Below are 16,599 nucleotides of genomic sequence, written 5' to 3'. Positions count from 1 at the left end.
TTCATATCTTTGTAAATACTTAAGAGATACTGAGAAAAAGATAAATAATACCACTTCAAAAGCAAAAGAGGAATATTATCTGATTCTACAGTTTCAGAGGATCCAAAAAAGAAAAAGCTTCATAAAGATTAAGACTTTCTCTCGCCTTTGTGCTGCACATAGCCCTTTATGAGAAGCAGTTCATCACAGAAATCATACAATGGTGCAAAAGTAAATCTTCAGTGTTGGAGCACCTGGTGTATTCAGATTCAGAAATCACTATTCTGACAACTGTGGAAACATTACTCTTCTAAAACCAAACTGACATGAAAAATTGAACAATATTTGCCTCTGCTATCTCTATAAGCTTTCTTCTTCTAAAACTGGTTCACTAAAAGAATCCAGAAAACCTCATAAAACATCTTGTAACAGGAGGGTCTACATTAAGAGTAAAAACAAGCCTGCATTTAGCATTAGTTTCATGAATCAGAAACAAAGAGATCACTGCCCAGGTTTAATTCCTTTCAATTTAAGGAGCCCAATATGAAGTCCTTTGTGGAGATACACATTGACATAAAATATGATATGGCCAGGAATTTAATACTTATGGAAGAAGGGACTGTATGATGTAAATATATTTTGATACAACACTGAATTCAGAAATAACAATTAAAATGTTCACATGTTAGCTGTTTAGGTAGGTGGCACAGTTGACATTTAAAGTTTAGTCACAAACCATAGAATCACTTGACCTCTTCTTATTTAGTTAAAGATTATGCCAGAAGTTACTACTGAAACTCATGTTATCAAAAAGGCCTAGTTTCTAAAGTATGAAAACAGTTCATAGTCATCTACATAGTAGCTTAAATACTTAGAACGTGCACATGCAGAACTAGTTTTTGTCAAACACTGAAACAAAAGAGAAAAGAAAAAAGGTAGAAGCCAGCAGCGGCCCCTGTATTTCTGAAAGTGTTACTACAATAAAAAGGGCTTGTCACTGAGGTATAGAAGAAGCCTTCTATTCAGGTGGCACGAAGGCAGCAGAAGAAACTTAACTCTACAGAAAATTTACCCAGGAGGGCCTTCATTATTCATCCCTTATCTGTGATGAGGTCACCTTGAGGGAAGTTGAACAAATAGGCCCCTTTAATGAGTAGGTGAAAAACATGTTTGGAGTTTTAAAATGTTAACCTATTTATGGATGTCTAGAAGGTACTGGACACTAGGCGAGGCTAATAATGCCCATGGCAGATTTCAGGAATTTATTTTCTCCGAATGAACCTTACCAGTGGTGCTCATAGCTCAGTTTTACCAAAAAATTTTAAAAAAAATCATTTCAAGAAACAGGAATTTAAAATGTAACTATGTATTTTTAAAAATCAGTCTAAAAACATGAAAGCTATTTGGCAAATGCAAATAATTTCATAAGAGACTATGAAATTTCTTAAGATCCCATATACGTTTTTAGGAGCAAATTGGACTTACCTAATAAGTCAGTGTAAAGTGCCTGTTCCAGATCACCCAGCATGGTAAGGATCACCTCCTCATCCAGATGAGCTGTCCCTTCCCGCAAACAGCTTTCTCCCTCCTCTTCAGCCCAGCTTCTGCTGATGCTGCTTGGCTTGGAGTACACGTTTTCATCTTCAGACCTACTATCTTCATCACTCTCACCTTCCAAGCCTCTTCTTGCAGACAATTCCTCTAAGTCTTCACTGTCTGACTGGCTGCCCCCAGCAGGCAGGAGGTTCCAGGCTGAGCTGCTGGTGTGATACAGGGACTGCACAGACCGCGAGAGAAACTTGGACAGTGAGCGCCGCTCTGCATAGTTGGCTTCTCTCTGGCTGGCCTTGGCAGCATTTCCAAACCAGTTGGAAATGCGCACCGTGGGTCTCCTCTCCCCATCACTGGTGAGGGAAAGATTGGTCAGAGACTTTTGTTTCTGAAGGCAAGCTCCCTTTCTCCTTACTTCTTTGCTCCGGAACACAGAGAGTTCAGCAGGCCGCTGCATGATTCTTCCAGTGGCTCCTTCCTTTCAATTGGACTTCATATTGTCTTGTTACACTGTGATTGTAACTGATCCATTTGATTTTGATTATCACATGCACTTCAATAAAAGCTCAAGCTCACACATTCACAGAAGATTCTAGAGATATAGTATATATAATTATTTGCCCCCAATTTAGCTTGACACATCACTTTACTAATCAGCAGTACTTACAAATATTTTGCTCGAATATATCTGAAGCAGAAAAGAGTTCACCAAAGACTCTCCTCCAGCTGAAAAGTAGTCCAGGAAGCCAACTACGTTTGCCCGTCTTCATCCAATCACATGTCTCAGCAGGAGGATGGGTCCACATTTCCCTCTATTGCTTCTGTGTCCCGAAACGCCAGGAGGTGAAGCACGAGCTGAGGTTTCTTGCTTTTTGCTTTTTTTTTTTTTTTTCCCCTGCCTTTCACCAGCCCTTAACTGACCTAGGTCTGTAACCCTTTACTCTAACGAGCTGACACAGTGCAGCAAGTACAGCCTGCTCATAGGAGCCCAGGAAGAGCAGGAATTAAGCACTGAAGCCCAGCCCTGCACGAGCCTCTTACATTTTAGTATTCTACCTGCATTCTCAGATCTATGGCTCTTCCTTGCTGCTGCAGTGGATGCTGCTGGCTGCCATGGCAGCAAACATCCTGCCAAATTAAAACAGAGGCACGGGAACGGCTGTCCAGCGTAGAATGCCACAGGTTTCTGAGCCAAGCCTGTACGAGATCTTCCACTATTAACCTTATGCACATTTAAATGACTCTCAGCCACTCAATCTCAAACACGGACACACACTCACACCCTCACATACACAACACACACTCCCCGATGCCGAGAATGACAGACTAATTCTCTGTAGCTGCAGGCAGCTGAAGCAGGCAGATCTCCCTTCTGAATGTTGGGATTTGTGCTGTAAAAGCACAAATCAAATTCAAGAGTGTAAAGGACCTAAAAAATGAAGCATGACACTCTCCACCCGCTAGGAGATAATGCTTTAAAGGGAAAGACTTCCCTCATCTTTTAAAGAACAAAGTCAAAGGCTTCTTATTTTGAATCCTAAAATCCTAATGTGATGATAAAGATTTCTTATAGCCTTTTTGTAAAAACAAAAAGGAAAGAGAAAGAAAAAAATAACTCAGGGTTTTCCCTTGATATTCTGACTCAAAGCTTAAAATTGAAAGTTTATGGTCAAGTGTGTGGAACATAATAATGTTACAGATAACACAAAATGCACATTGTGTCTTTTGATATTGCATTTTTCCAGGTCTATTTCATAAGCCTATCACAGCATAATCAGCTCTTATTTTTTAATGTTTTCATAAAAACAGAAAACCTAAAGATAATTTTCTTGTATTTACCTTGTACTGGTACGTACACTATACCACCACAAAATTCTGATTTTAGGACAACTTTAAAAAACAAATATATAGTATAGCAGAAATCATGGGTACCATTGACAGTTAAGAAGAAGACTATCGACTTTTTAGTATTTAACTTCTGAAGATTTTCTGCTCACAAACAGAAAAATAGGGATTTCTCCTTTATCAAATGAGGGAAAGTGGAGAAATATGCAGAAATATTATCTTCATCATTTTCAGAGCTAATGTGGCAAAATTCATTGTGATTTTCTACCTCCTATTGCCAATCTCAATAGAGGAAATACCCAATCTCATAACTATATATATTAGCATTATAATATGCATTGCCTATAACTTTACACATAATAACCACTTACTTTGCAAAGTTAATTATTCCTTATGCCCCACCTTTCAAGGTAGATCAGACTTAGACCCATTTTATAGATATGAAAAGGAAATTAGATGGAAAGAACAGCAATTATTTGTGACAAAATTCCGCAATAAAGAAATCTGTGAATTATTGATACTCATCCTCAATTCTATACTTTTTAAATACTAATCGTTTATATAAAATGTGCTAAATAAAATTAGAGTACAAATATCAGATAATTGAAACTGACAATTATGCTCCTAAAAACATAATTTTGTAAAGAATTTTTTGGAAGACCAAAATGACACTCCCCTTAGAATTCCTAAGTAGAAAATTTTTTTCTTTCATTTTGAGTTATTGTGACTCAGTGAATTTCCAAGTCCTGAGACCATAGTGAAATTTGTTCAAATTATGAAATTTCAATGTATTTAACATTTGTTACACTAGTATATATGCTAATATACCCTAAAGCCTTACAGATTCACAAAAAATGCAATTCTAATGCTTTATATATCAGATGAGTTGACCTTATTCATCTGTAAATAAAAGCAATATTTATGCCCTTTCCTTATTCAAGACTGCTTATATATATACCAATCAGTTTAAACCTGTGGTTCTCAAGCTTCATATGTTCAGAACCACTCGGAGGGCTTATCAAAACACAGTTTGCTGTGCCCCAGCCATATAACTGCTCATTCAGTTGGACTCGGAGGGTCCTGGGACTTTGTATTTCTAACATATTTCCAGATACTGCTGGCTCCGAAAACCCCCTTTGAGAACTGCTACGCTGAGATTAGTGGTTTTCAACTGGGGATGGTTTTTCCCCCAAGGGACATTTGGCAATATCTGGAAACATTTTTCGTTATCACAACTGTGGGTGTGGTGGTGACATCTAAGGGGAAGTGGCCAGTGATGTTGCTGAACATCCTACAATGATAAACCACCCCCAAGCGAAAAAGAATTATGCATTTTACAACGTCCACAGTGCCAAGGTTGAGAAATCCTGAATTAGATTGTTATATTGCATTTACAAATGGTTTAGAAACTTCAGTGGCATTCAATACAAAGATGTATTTTGCTGACATTAATGTCCGCTCTGTGTTTGTTACAGCTCTCTCTCAGGTATTCTTTATTCTAACAACCATGCTACAAGAGCAATCCTAGTCTGGGACATGTTGATTTTATGACCAAAGGAAAAGAGAGGTGAGAGATCCAAGCAATGGCTCTTAAGTTTCTGCTCAGGAACATCCCATGTCATTTTTCCACTTGTATTTCATTTGTCAGTTTAAATCACATGGTTCTTCCTGATTCAATGAGACAGGAAATTTAATCCTTCTGGAGGGGTGAACCCTGGAAAGGATGGGCTCAGTCCAATGGAGCCAGCAAGGAGGGGATTGTAGAGAAGGCTTATCAAAAGGGGGTTTCTGTCTCTTTGTTCAAAGATTGTTATTAACTTGTGGTTACAGTAGGTTTGTCCCAGAACTACATCAGTCCACATTTACTCTGAGCAACAGTGGGGAACCCACTTATTCCTTCTCTGGAGAGCGCCATCCTGCTTGCTTTGGGTGTACATTCATATATGAATGTTTTTATATTTGTTTGTATTCACACATATAGATGTATGTTATACAAGGAAGAGGAGAAAGGTGCAGTGCAAAGGAGACAAATACACCCAGTCAGTAGGAAAAATGTGAATCATTCTAATTACGCCAAGACCTAAAATAAGTTATAGCCATTATAATGTGCTGGAAAGGAATGTTTTTCAGCTCTTTAGTAAACATAATTATAATGTGGCTATTTAAGTAAAAGACCTAAACTGATTTGAATTATCTGAGCTTGATCTTCTTGAACTTTATAAACATTCAAAAAAAAAAAGGCAATTTCAGTGATCATTTACAGAGATTGTAAATGTCAGATATTTCCCACTTTTAATACAAAGTCTGGTAGTCAGTAAAAGCACATGTAACCATTCGCTTATCCTTCTGTTTAACCTAAATTCTTCTATTTCTAAAATGGTTTCCTGAATTCATCCAATAATTTTAATATTACTTTTTTACAAATGACATGCCAGCTTTATTGATATTGAGCCAGTCCAGCACCTATGAACATTTTTCAGTTGAATATAAATTCCAGATAAAGGTTAAGAAGTGAATTAAACAAATGTTATGTATGTTGGTGGATAGTCTTACGCAAAAAAAAAAAAAAAGGGCAAGTGTGAACCTATAGAAGAAAAATTGAAAAACTTCCTTGAGTACCAGTGGGATGAAAATTTGGGCTCGCTTTACATTTGGCAGAATCACTTGGAAGATGATGAAAGGGATGGCCTCTGAGGACAAATTCTTTCTGTCAATTAATGTGAGAATAAAACTCAAGCCAAAGCAGTAAAATCTGTACCATTAATTCAGCCAGCACTGTAATATTGAGGTCATGATATGAATCTTAGAGGAAAGGCAGGAAGCAATAAGCTACTTCTTCAATGGCACAAATTATATAATACATTTCACCTGACTGTAATAATTATTGGAGCTACCATCATCAGATTGGGTAAATACAACTAGGTTTCTTCACAAAGAACATAATAAGCAAAAGCAAATTTAAGTGATGTACTTACAAATTTTGGAAAGGTGCACTGAAGACTTATGAAGAATATTCAAATTGAAAAAGTCATTTATCCAGTATTCTACTTTATTGAGTGTCATGCATTTCTGATATTTATCTTCAAACCATAATTTATTACCTTTTTAAACTTTCATTACCATTTAATGGCAAAGACAATGTTTTTATAATGTCAAGTGAGTTACTGCATTGGTGAAAATTTAAACAGCTAAGCTCTCCAACTAACTTAGCAAATCCCTCTAACACATCTGCATTGCAATGTGAACCACTCAAGTTTGCTCCTTAATAGTATGGCAAATCTTTACATGTCATACATCCTGTGGGTCATGCAATAGGGATGATTTTCACATTTGTGTAAGCACAAAAAGACTTTTTTCTGGGTTACATAACTCAAAAGTAGAGGAGAAATAGTTTCAGACATGGATTTTTCAGGGGCTCAGTTATTTCTGACAATGGCCTTGAATTTGGTCTCTCCTGATTTAGGTTCTGTTTCCTCTATGTTTGTTTCATTTGAGGGTGGAGGTCACTGTAAGCAGGTCTAAGCTTCTCGTTTGTTAGTTTTAGGTGTAGTGGAAAAAGAGACCACTTCTCTTATAACAACCTCAGGAAAAGTCCTGAGATTGAGTCTTATTTGTTCTGATCAAACTTGATTGGGTCACACATCCAGTCCTCAAACAGTCACTGCAGTCAATGAATAGATTGTTCTCATTGGCTCCACTTATATCAATTTCAGTTAGATCACATGAGCAGAGAATGCTCCCCAAAGAAAATCAAGGTGCTGTTATCAGAAGATGGGGCAATGGATACCAGACACACAAAACGACACCAGTACTTCCAGGTAGGCTTAATACACAGCAATAGAGCTTAAGCTATAGAACTCCTAACTCACCTAAACCCCTTTCTAGACACTATACATTTTATTTTCTGTACTATTTTCAGGACTCTGAATGTTATATAGACCTCACAAATTTATAAAGCCTGCATCTTACCCTGGCAAGACTAACTTCCTCAGAATTCTGTATCATGAAGGCCACTTCACTTGGGAAGCAGAATTATTCCTCATTGAGGCCCCTACAGCGACCATGAGCAATAAAAGTTCAACAATAACAATAGTGTTGAAGCTTGGGGTTACAGAAAATCAGAGCACTATCGAAACCTCAGTAAGTTTAGGAGAAATGCCCAATTTTACAAAAAGAAACTAATGAAAAGAATAAGTTAAGAAGAATTTGTTTCCCATTATTTTCATGTTATTCCACAATTTCATTGTTCATTAGAATTCTACAATATGCATGCCTGATCTTCTTTTAAGTTCTGCATGACTCTTTACAGCTAAGTTAGTTGTTTCCATGTGCCTATTTATTCATTTATTTGTGGTGTTAAATTTTATCTATTTGTTTCTTACTTTTTCAAAGGAGAGCTCACTTCTTAGTCACATTTGTTTTCCCAAATTTTGAGATATCTGGCATGTGTAAGATGCCAGGTGATAATTACTGAAAAGACTGATGGAGGAATAATACCATATCTCACAACAATCTTCTGAGTTTATTAAGTATCATCAAAGTCACCACACAGAAAAGGGAACCAGGGAGCAATTCACAGTGCAGAGGCCAAATAATCCCTAAATAATTGCAGTGCTGAAGCCAAAATTTATTTTTTCCAATTCCTAGAACATTTCTCTTTCCACATTTCAAACAGTCTTGGAAGGGGAATTCTGTGGGCCAGTCTGAGCTAGGACCTGGCAATAAATTCAGGTGCTTATATGCTTTGTGGTTTCACTAGCATCCAGAACTCAGAAAGATGAAAGCCAATAAAGGGATGGAGATTCCGAGAAAGAGAGGCATCATTAATATAGAAAACATCTCATGAGCTTTAGAATTCTGACAGGTTCATTCTTTTATAGGGTTATTCTATTACAGGCTTAATATACCTTATCAGAAATGCTTGGGACCAGAAGTGTTTTGCATGTTGAATTTTTTCAGATTTTGGAATATTTGCCTATACATAATGAGATATCTTGGGGATGGGACCCAAGTCAAAATTCACCTATGTTTCATATGCATCTTATACAAATAGCCTGAAGGTAATTCTATACATTTTTAAAAAATTTTTGCATGAAACAAAGTTTATGTGCATTGAACCATCAGAAATCAAAGGTGTCTCTATCTCAGTCACCTAACAGGATTGTACAATCTGTGGTTTTGTGGCATCACCATCATTCCTGACTGAATTTATATGCTACTAATAGGCAATTATTTTATTGCAATTATTTATACATAAGTACTTGCCAGTAAAAAATATGACATAGCATTAATGCAGTGAAAAAATAATGTGTTCAAGGTCACTAAGCAGCACAGTAGCATTGCCAGAATACCTGTACCAGCTGTGAAACAACAGCAACCACAAACAACCACAAGCTTTCCATCTCTACATTCAATGCTGTGTTTGGATTAAAAGGTTACTGTACACTGTATTTTTTTTTTTTTTTAGGTGAGAAGAAACATCAGAAGCAGTTGAGGGACTGGGAAGTGGGCCACCTAGGGATGAGGTGGCATTCTGCTGTGTAGCTTTTTAAAATGTTTACCCCAGAGTCATCTGCCTCATTAACAACAGTTTTTGTCTTAGAAATCTCTCTGATTTTTATCAACTGGCATAATTTATTGTTCTGTAATGAATGTACACTGCTCTAGTTCTTCACTAAGATCATCATGCATTTCCACCATGTTGTCTCTAGGCACTTTTTCTGCAGCGTTAACATTGTTATCTTCATCATTGCTATTATCACAGTCACCTGAATTCAGCACCATTTTGGCTATGTTATCAATGTTCAATGAATGAACAACTGGAGCCTCATTATCAATGTTAAAAATTTCTTTGATATCCACTTTTTCTAGCCTACTTATGGACTCTGAAAGTATTTTTTTTTTTTTTTTTTGGAATAGGTAGGGTCAGACACCATTGTTTTTCTCATTTGACATATGGAATCCTTCAAAGTCACCACCTGGTTCATCATCATCATTGAACATAGATGCAGACCAGAGGCTGTGCCAGGAAGGTACAACCATGTCTTTGGTCACTGCATTCCAAGGCTTGACAACAGCATATATGACATCCTTCATGCTAAACTCCTTTTGAAAATCTTCCACACATATACCTCTGTTCACTGCTGCTGGCATGCTATTTAAGGAAGTGTTTTTATATTTATTCTTTTTCGATTGAAGGATCACCTCGTCACTTGGCTAAATTAACAAGTCACATTTCGGGGAAAGTACATGGCATAAACATTGTTTTTGATAATAATTTCAGCTGGACAATGAGTAGAATAAATATAATCAAATAAATTCTTGCAGTCATTCAGTCCAGCTTCCTGGCAGTGAGCAAGAATTGCTGATGCAAAATGTTTGCAAAACCAACAGAAAATATGTCCCTGGTGATCCAAGCCTTTTTGTTAGCATAATAATAAACTGGTAAGAAATTCACTCCCTGAAAACAGCAGGGATGCAAGCTTTTGGTTATCACAGCAAGTTTTCATTTATGGGTTCCTGCTGTGTAAGTACATCCAATCTCAGTTACTCCGTCCTTGGCATCCTTACTTCCTGTAGGGGCTGTCTTATCTTCTGTGTCAGTATCTTTCTGAGGCATCAAAACTTGTGTTGTTTCAGCATCAAAGATTTGTTCCAGAGTCAGATTTTCATCGGCAATGATCTTGGAAAACTAGTCAATGTATGTCTTCACTATTTATCACCACAAATCTTTAAAAATTTAATGTCATATATTTTCTTAAATTTCCACAACAAGCCTATTGAATATTTAGTTTCCTTCAATTGCCAGTTCATTGTGAAAGATCTTTGCTTATTTAACCATCAGCATAACATTAAGTGGCATGTGTACACCGTGACACTGATGGATCCACTCTTTCAATACACAATTGAGATCTTCATTTTCAGCTTTATGCAGTGTTTTTCTGTTTTTCATTAATTCTGTTCATCACTTTCAATGGAGACCTTCAACAATTTATCCTTTGGTTTCTTCAGGTCATATATGGTGGTCATTCCAATACCATTCTCTTCTGGAAGATGTTTCCCACTTACACCACAGTCTAGTCTCTCCAACAGCTTGACTTTCTGTGCTATAAAAAAACAAAACAAAACAAAAAACGCTTCCTTTTTTTCTTATCACTGTTACCCATAGGGGTATCTTCAGGCCTTTTTGACATTTTCAACAATATCTTTATGCCACACAATGAAAAATAAGCAAACAAACAAAAACAAAAACAAAACAAAAACCACAGTGTAATGCGTATAGGTCTTGACCCAATGTGGGGCACTGTGGGGAACCTGCCATTGGCATGTCCATTCTGCACACATGCCATTGTATTACCCTTTGTGGGTGTGCTTGCATGGGGGAATCTGGCTGTGCATGGAAAAGATACATAGCAGCTAAAGGGGCTGACAGACTATTTTTTCCCCTGAGAATGCTGAATAAACTGTGTTGTGCACCTGCATTTTGACTGCAATTTGTCACAGGAGGTCAGGTTTGGAATTTTCCACTAGTGGCATTATGTCACCACACAAAAACTTATGAGTTTGGGACCTTCTGAATTTTGGATTTTTAAATTATGGATGTTCAACCTGTGTTACAAATTTATTCTTCTTCTCCCCCTGGCCCCCCACCCTTTTTTTTTTTTTTTTGGAGACAAGGTCTTGCTCTGTCACCCAGGCTTGAGTGCAGTGGCATGATCATGGCTCCTGCAGCTTTGAACTTCTGAGCTTAAGCAGTCTTCTCTCTTCAGCCTCCTGAGTAGATTGGACTACACGTGTGCTACACAGCACCATGCCTGAACAATTTGATTTTATTTTTTTTTGTAGAGACAGGGTCTCACTATGTTGTCCAGGCTGGTCTTGAACTCCTGGCTTCAAGCAGTCGTCCTGCCTTGGTCTCCTAAAGTGCTGCTATTCCAGGTATGAGCCACCATTCCTGGCTTTCTTCCATTTTCTAATGTGATGTTTTAAAATCCCAGCTCAATGGGGAGAGCTTCTGAACTGTAACATTACTTCTGTAGAATGACTAAACATTTTCTTCCTCATATTCTTTGATTATTCAGTGATGGCATAATCAAAAGTAAATTTTTATTTTCCATTTATATCAACCCCTTCAGTTGAGTATAATTGGTCATAAGTTCACTGTGATTATTTCCTGAGTGCCTTCCAAAGCCAAAGATATAAGTCCTATCTTTTCTGTTTATTGTTTTCCTCTGAAAATTATTAGGTTCCTTTTTTAGCGTAGTTCTCATTTTAATGCTATATCTATTATATTAATTTCATTTTACATGCATTTATTGAGTGCTATCTATATACTAACCATCCATTGGTGATGCCACTTAATAGACAAAAGTAGAAAAAAGAAGAACTGGCAAATTCTGGATATATTTTAAAAATGCAATTATTCTAGGGTATCTTAGTACCTTATTTCTTATAGTTAGTTCAATATTATGTCATCTAAATTTTTTCAGTTTCTGAATTTCTGAGAAAATAACAAGAGTTCAAGTGCTGAGAAATATCCTAAAAAGTTGATTCATATACACCATTTGTTTCTGAGTACAAATAGAAAACAATACTTCTGGAGCCAACAAGATACTATAATGAATAGAATATCAGGACATCAGGTGTGAGGCATTAAAAAGGAGCCATGAATAAGTCTAAGGTTTCAGGCTTGGGCAACTGGAAGGATGAAATTCTTGTTAATCAAAATGGAGAAGACTTGGGTAAAGAGTTTTCAAGGGGTACAATTTGTTAGGTTAATATCAGAGGTTCAGTTTGGGATATATTATGTTTGAAGTGTCTGTGAGATATTCAAGTGGAAAGATTGTGTTGGCAGTTGGATATTTGAGTCCAGAGTTCCGGGGAGAGAACTAGTGCAGAGAGAGACATTTGTAAGCCATCAGAATATAGATGAAATTTAAAGCCATGAGATAATATCGATATTAAATCACATTTATAGGTAGAGAAACCTAGAAGCAAAGACCTGGATCATTTAAATCATAAGAAATCATCAAGAAAAAAAGTATAACTACAAAAGGAAACCAAAAAGGAACAGTAAGGTTTGAGGAAAACAGAGGGGATACATGACCCTGAAAATCAAGTATCTTAGTCCATTTGTGACGCTATAAAGGATTATCTGGGTGATTTATGAAGAAAAGAGGTTTATTTGGCTCACTGTTCTTTAGGCTGTACAAGAAGCTGCTTCCAGCATCTGCTTCTGGTGAGGGCTTCAGACTGCTTCCACTCACAGTGAAAGGCAAAGGGGAGCTGTTGTGCAGAGATCATGTGGTGAGAGCATAAATAAGAAAAAGTGAAGGTGCCAGGTTACTTTTAACAACCAGTTTGTGTGGGACCTAACAGTGAAAATTCACTCACTCCCAGGAGAATGGCACCAAGCCATTCATGAGTAATCTGCCCCTGGGATCCAAACACCTCCCATGAGGCCCCACCTACAACACTGGGGATCAAATTTCTTTTCTTTTTTTTTTTTTTTTGAGATGGAGTCTAGCTCTGTCACCCAGGCTGGAGTGCAGTGGTGTGATCTTGGCTCACTGCAATCTCCACCTCCCAGGTTCAAGCGATTCTCCTGCCTCAGCCTCCCAAGTATCTGGGACTACAGGTGTCTGCCACCACAGCTGGCTAATGTTTGTATTTTTAGTAAAGATGAGGTTTCACTGTGTTGGCCAGGCTGGTTTCGAACTCCTGATCTCATTACCTGACCCCCTCGGCCTCCCAAAGTGCTAGAATTACAAGCGTGAGCCACCATGCCTGGCCAAGGGGATCAAATTTCAACATGAGAATTGGTGAGACCAAATAAACTGTATCCAAACTATAGCACCAAGGAAGAAACCTTCTTAGAAGAGGACAAATAGCTGCTGTGAGGTGAAATAAGATAAGCCCTGAGACTTGATCCTTGGATTTGGCCATGTTGACATTAGTGGTGACTTCAATAAGAGCAGTTCCAGTGGAGAAGTGGGGCTAAAAGCCTAAGAGACTGTGATTGAACAGTACTCTTTTTACAGCATGCCATAAGAGAAGGAGATAAATCACAACAGTACTTGAGGACAAATTTGGGGTCAAGGGAAGTTGTGGTTTGTTTTTTGTTGTTTTTCTTTTCTTTTTCTTGAGACAGAGTCTTGCTCTGTCTCCCAGCCTGGAGTGCAGTGGTGCTATCTCAGCTCACTGCAAGCTCTGCCTCCCAGGTTCACGCCATTCTCCTGTCTCAGCCTCCCGAGTAGCTGGGACTACAGGCGCCCGCCACCATGCCTGGCTATTTTTTTGTATTTTTAGTAGAGACGGCATCTCACCGTTAGCCAGGATGGTCTCGATCTCCTGACCTCGTGATCTGCCCACCTTGGCCTCCCAAAGTGCTGCGATTACAGGTGTGAGACACCGCGCCCAGCCAGGAAGTTGTTTTTTTTAAATTAAGGTTGGAGAAATGATAGTATGCTATGGCCTAAAATAAGTGATTTGGTTGGGAGGGAGCTATTAAAGAGAAGAGAGAGTAATCTAAGTAAAAGCAGAGTAAATAGATATTAAGTGGGTATATATGTTTTACTTGGGTAGATGTGATGACAGTGGTTCATGAACTTTTCTTTGTGCTTCACTTTTTTAAGTGAAGTACACATCAAGGTCGTCAGTTAAGAGAAAGGATGGGACTGGTGATGTCGGACATTTGAGAAAAAAAGGTATAAAACATAGACTGACTGCCAGGAGCATTACATAGTCACTTGAGGTTGGAGGTCATATATGTAAAGTGAGTTGCATTGACATGCGGTGTGTTTTCTCCTGGTTCATTCATTGTTGGTATAGAATAGGTGGAGATTTAAATGTAACCAGGTCATGATTTCATCAAATGAGTACAATTAAGTGAGAGAGAGGCAATGGAGTTAGGGTATATAAAAATAAAAATAAAAATACATTCACTCATTACAGGAATTCAGCTAAGGAGAGAAGAAAAATATGCAGAGGTTGGTGAAGAACGGTAAAAAGTGGTAGGATCAGTGAATTGGAAATCCTAGTGGAATCATTGCTGGAGTTAGGGAACAAAAGGAAGAATACTGAAATGATAGGAGTATGTAATCAGTGAGAGTGCAGTGCATGAAAGTGAGGTCATAGAGAAGTAGTAGTTTCTGATGGTGCCTAGATCTAGGGTATGATGATGAGAATAAGAAGCTCAGGAGGGACTGCAACACAAAATTATGGGAGGAGAGGCCAAGGTGTTAGAAAGAACACCCATGTAGATACTAAAATCACTAAAAATTAAGGCAGAAATGGTAAGAGAGTAATAGTGACCCATAAACCAAAATCTTAAAATGATGAAGATATGTAATCTAATTTCTCTGTGATAGTCATCTTATCACTGGCCTGCTCATATTTCCTCATCTAAATTTCTTCAATTATAGTACTCAACTTATAACTTACTAACTGCAAATAATATCACAATTCTTCCAGGAAATCTCAAGTTAGCAACGAGAGACATTTTCACCATCCCACTATAGGCTGCATTTAAACAGATGATAGTGAGATTGACATAATTAGACAAGTCTCATTGTACCATTTATTTTCTGTTTTCTTTCTTTTACTGAATTCCTATCAAAATCCTAGACTGAAAACTATGATTTTATGTAAATAATTGATTATTGCTGCAAAATGATATTATGCTCTCTGATAAACCCATTAAATTATTACATTAATTGCCAGTTTATATTCACTTTCAGGTATTCTATTAAAAATCAGAATGTTAAAAGGAAATATCAACTGGAAAAATGAAAAAGTGATCAAAGGGTAGACAATAAGGAAGTGGAGAAAAACATCAAATACAGACTATTCAATCAGATATACCGTGATATATTAGTTTCTGAAAACAGTGTTCCTTTGTGAAATTCACAAAAAATTGCAATTCAAACTCTACTAAATTCATTTATCCTACAGATTTGAGCTCTAGTGCTAAAACATGCAATTTGAGGACATTTATGTATAAATATATGAGGCATACACATCTTCATGCCATGCTAATTTTATAAAACATCTGGTCATAATAGACACATAGCATTATTTTGACCGTGGTACTACCCAGAGTTAATGGAAAGTCAACACATCCCCCATGTATTTGAAAAATCTACAATTATTAGCCCTATATCTGTGTCTTGGCATTACCATTTCTACCCCTCCCTAGAACTGGCCTTTGTTGTAATCGCCATATGAAACCTCTGACGCCTAATGTTATCAATTAATGCTGATTCCAAAATGTACCCTTGGGATGTTGTTCTGTAATTGTTGTCAATATCCACTGCAGGATGCTGTAGTCACGTCTAATGCTTGCCAAATGTTTTTCAGGTCTGCCGAAGTGGGGAAGTTTCTTAACCCCCAAATTTGTGATAGAGTCACTTGAGCTTCATAGCAATACTTATACTTTGAGTCTTTGGAGTACATAGTAATTTTTTAAAATTAAATAATTTATTTAGTTTTCTTCATTTGAACTTAGCTGTGAATACACAGGCTTGGACCAGAGATTTCCTGGAACAACAGACATACCCCTACTTTCATGCATTATTATACTTAGGAGCAGATAAAGTACTCTGTACTCTCTCACCCTTTAGGGGCAATATATTTTGCTAGGAGGTTACTTGATTCCTCACAAATATAGATCTATATGTAATGAAATTAAACTAAATGCCTTCCATATATGCTTAGGCTTACCTGGACCCTAGAGAAAACATTGTGCTCAAGCTGAGCATCCCATTTGATACACACCAAAAACATGATAACTGTGTCTGGGATATGTATTTTTTTTCTTACATCATCTATATATAATAAAATATTTTCCTTTTCAGAGTTTTTTAGAATGGTCATTTGAAGCCACCCTGTAGAAATGTTTTAAATCGTACAGAATTGATGACAGAGCAGGCTGCACTAGCCATGGAGAATATACATGGCCAATCATTAGTTTATTTTCAATCTCCAAATGTATTATCCAGGTTTTCTCTGATTTTATTCAGCTACTTGACTGAGGGCAAAATGACTTAAAGTCTTCACTTCCGAAAGGACTACCATTCCTTTTATGGTAACAAAGAGATCATCCTAAGCAGAATAGCCAAATAGTTAACGATCTTTCAAGCATGAGATGTATATAGTCCATTTTTGCACTAAAAACAGTATACCACATATATGATTTAATAAAAAGTCTTATGGAGAGAATACAGA

The 16,599-nt window shown here is 37.3% G+C and overlaps 1 protein-coding gene across 15 annotated transcripts in view; it reads right to left on the bottom strand.

The window, feature by feature from the left end:
- The window catches only part of NAV3 (neuron navigator 3), an 892,922-nt gene that overhangs the window by 176,008 nt on the left and 700,315 nt on the right, over window positions 1-16,599 (bottom strand). The window contains exon 1 of one of the 15 annotated variants that reach the window (XM_034936268.3): window positions 1,465-16,537. The exons of the other annotated variants lie outside the window; for them this stretch is intronic. Within the exon in view, the coding sequence (XP_034792159.1) occupies window positions 1,465-1,987 (523 nt within the window). The 5' untranslated portion in view covers window positions 1,988-16,537. Of the gene's footprint in view, window positions 1-1,464; window positions 16,538-16,599 lie in introns of those variants that run through there. 15 annotated transcript variants of the gene reach the window in all.

The sequence above is a fragment of the Pan paniscus genome, chromosome 10 (assembly GCF_029289425.2).
Source record: "Pan paniscus chromosome 10, NHGRI_mPanPan1-v2.0_pri, whole genome shotgun sequence".
NCBI classification, from domain to species: Eukaryota; Metazoa; Chordata; class Mammalia; order Primates; family Hominidae; genus Pan; species Pan paniscus.
Note: the sequence above shows the minus strand (reverse complement) of the source record. Positions and strands in the feature narration are given on the sequence as shown.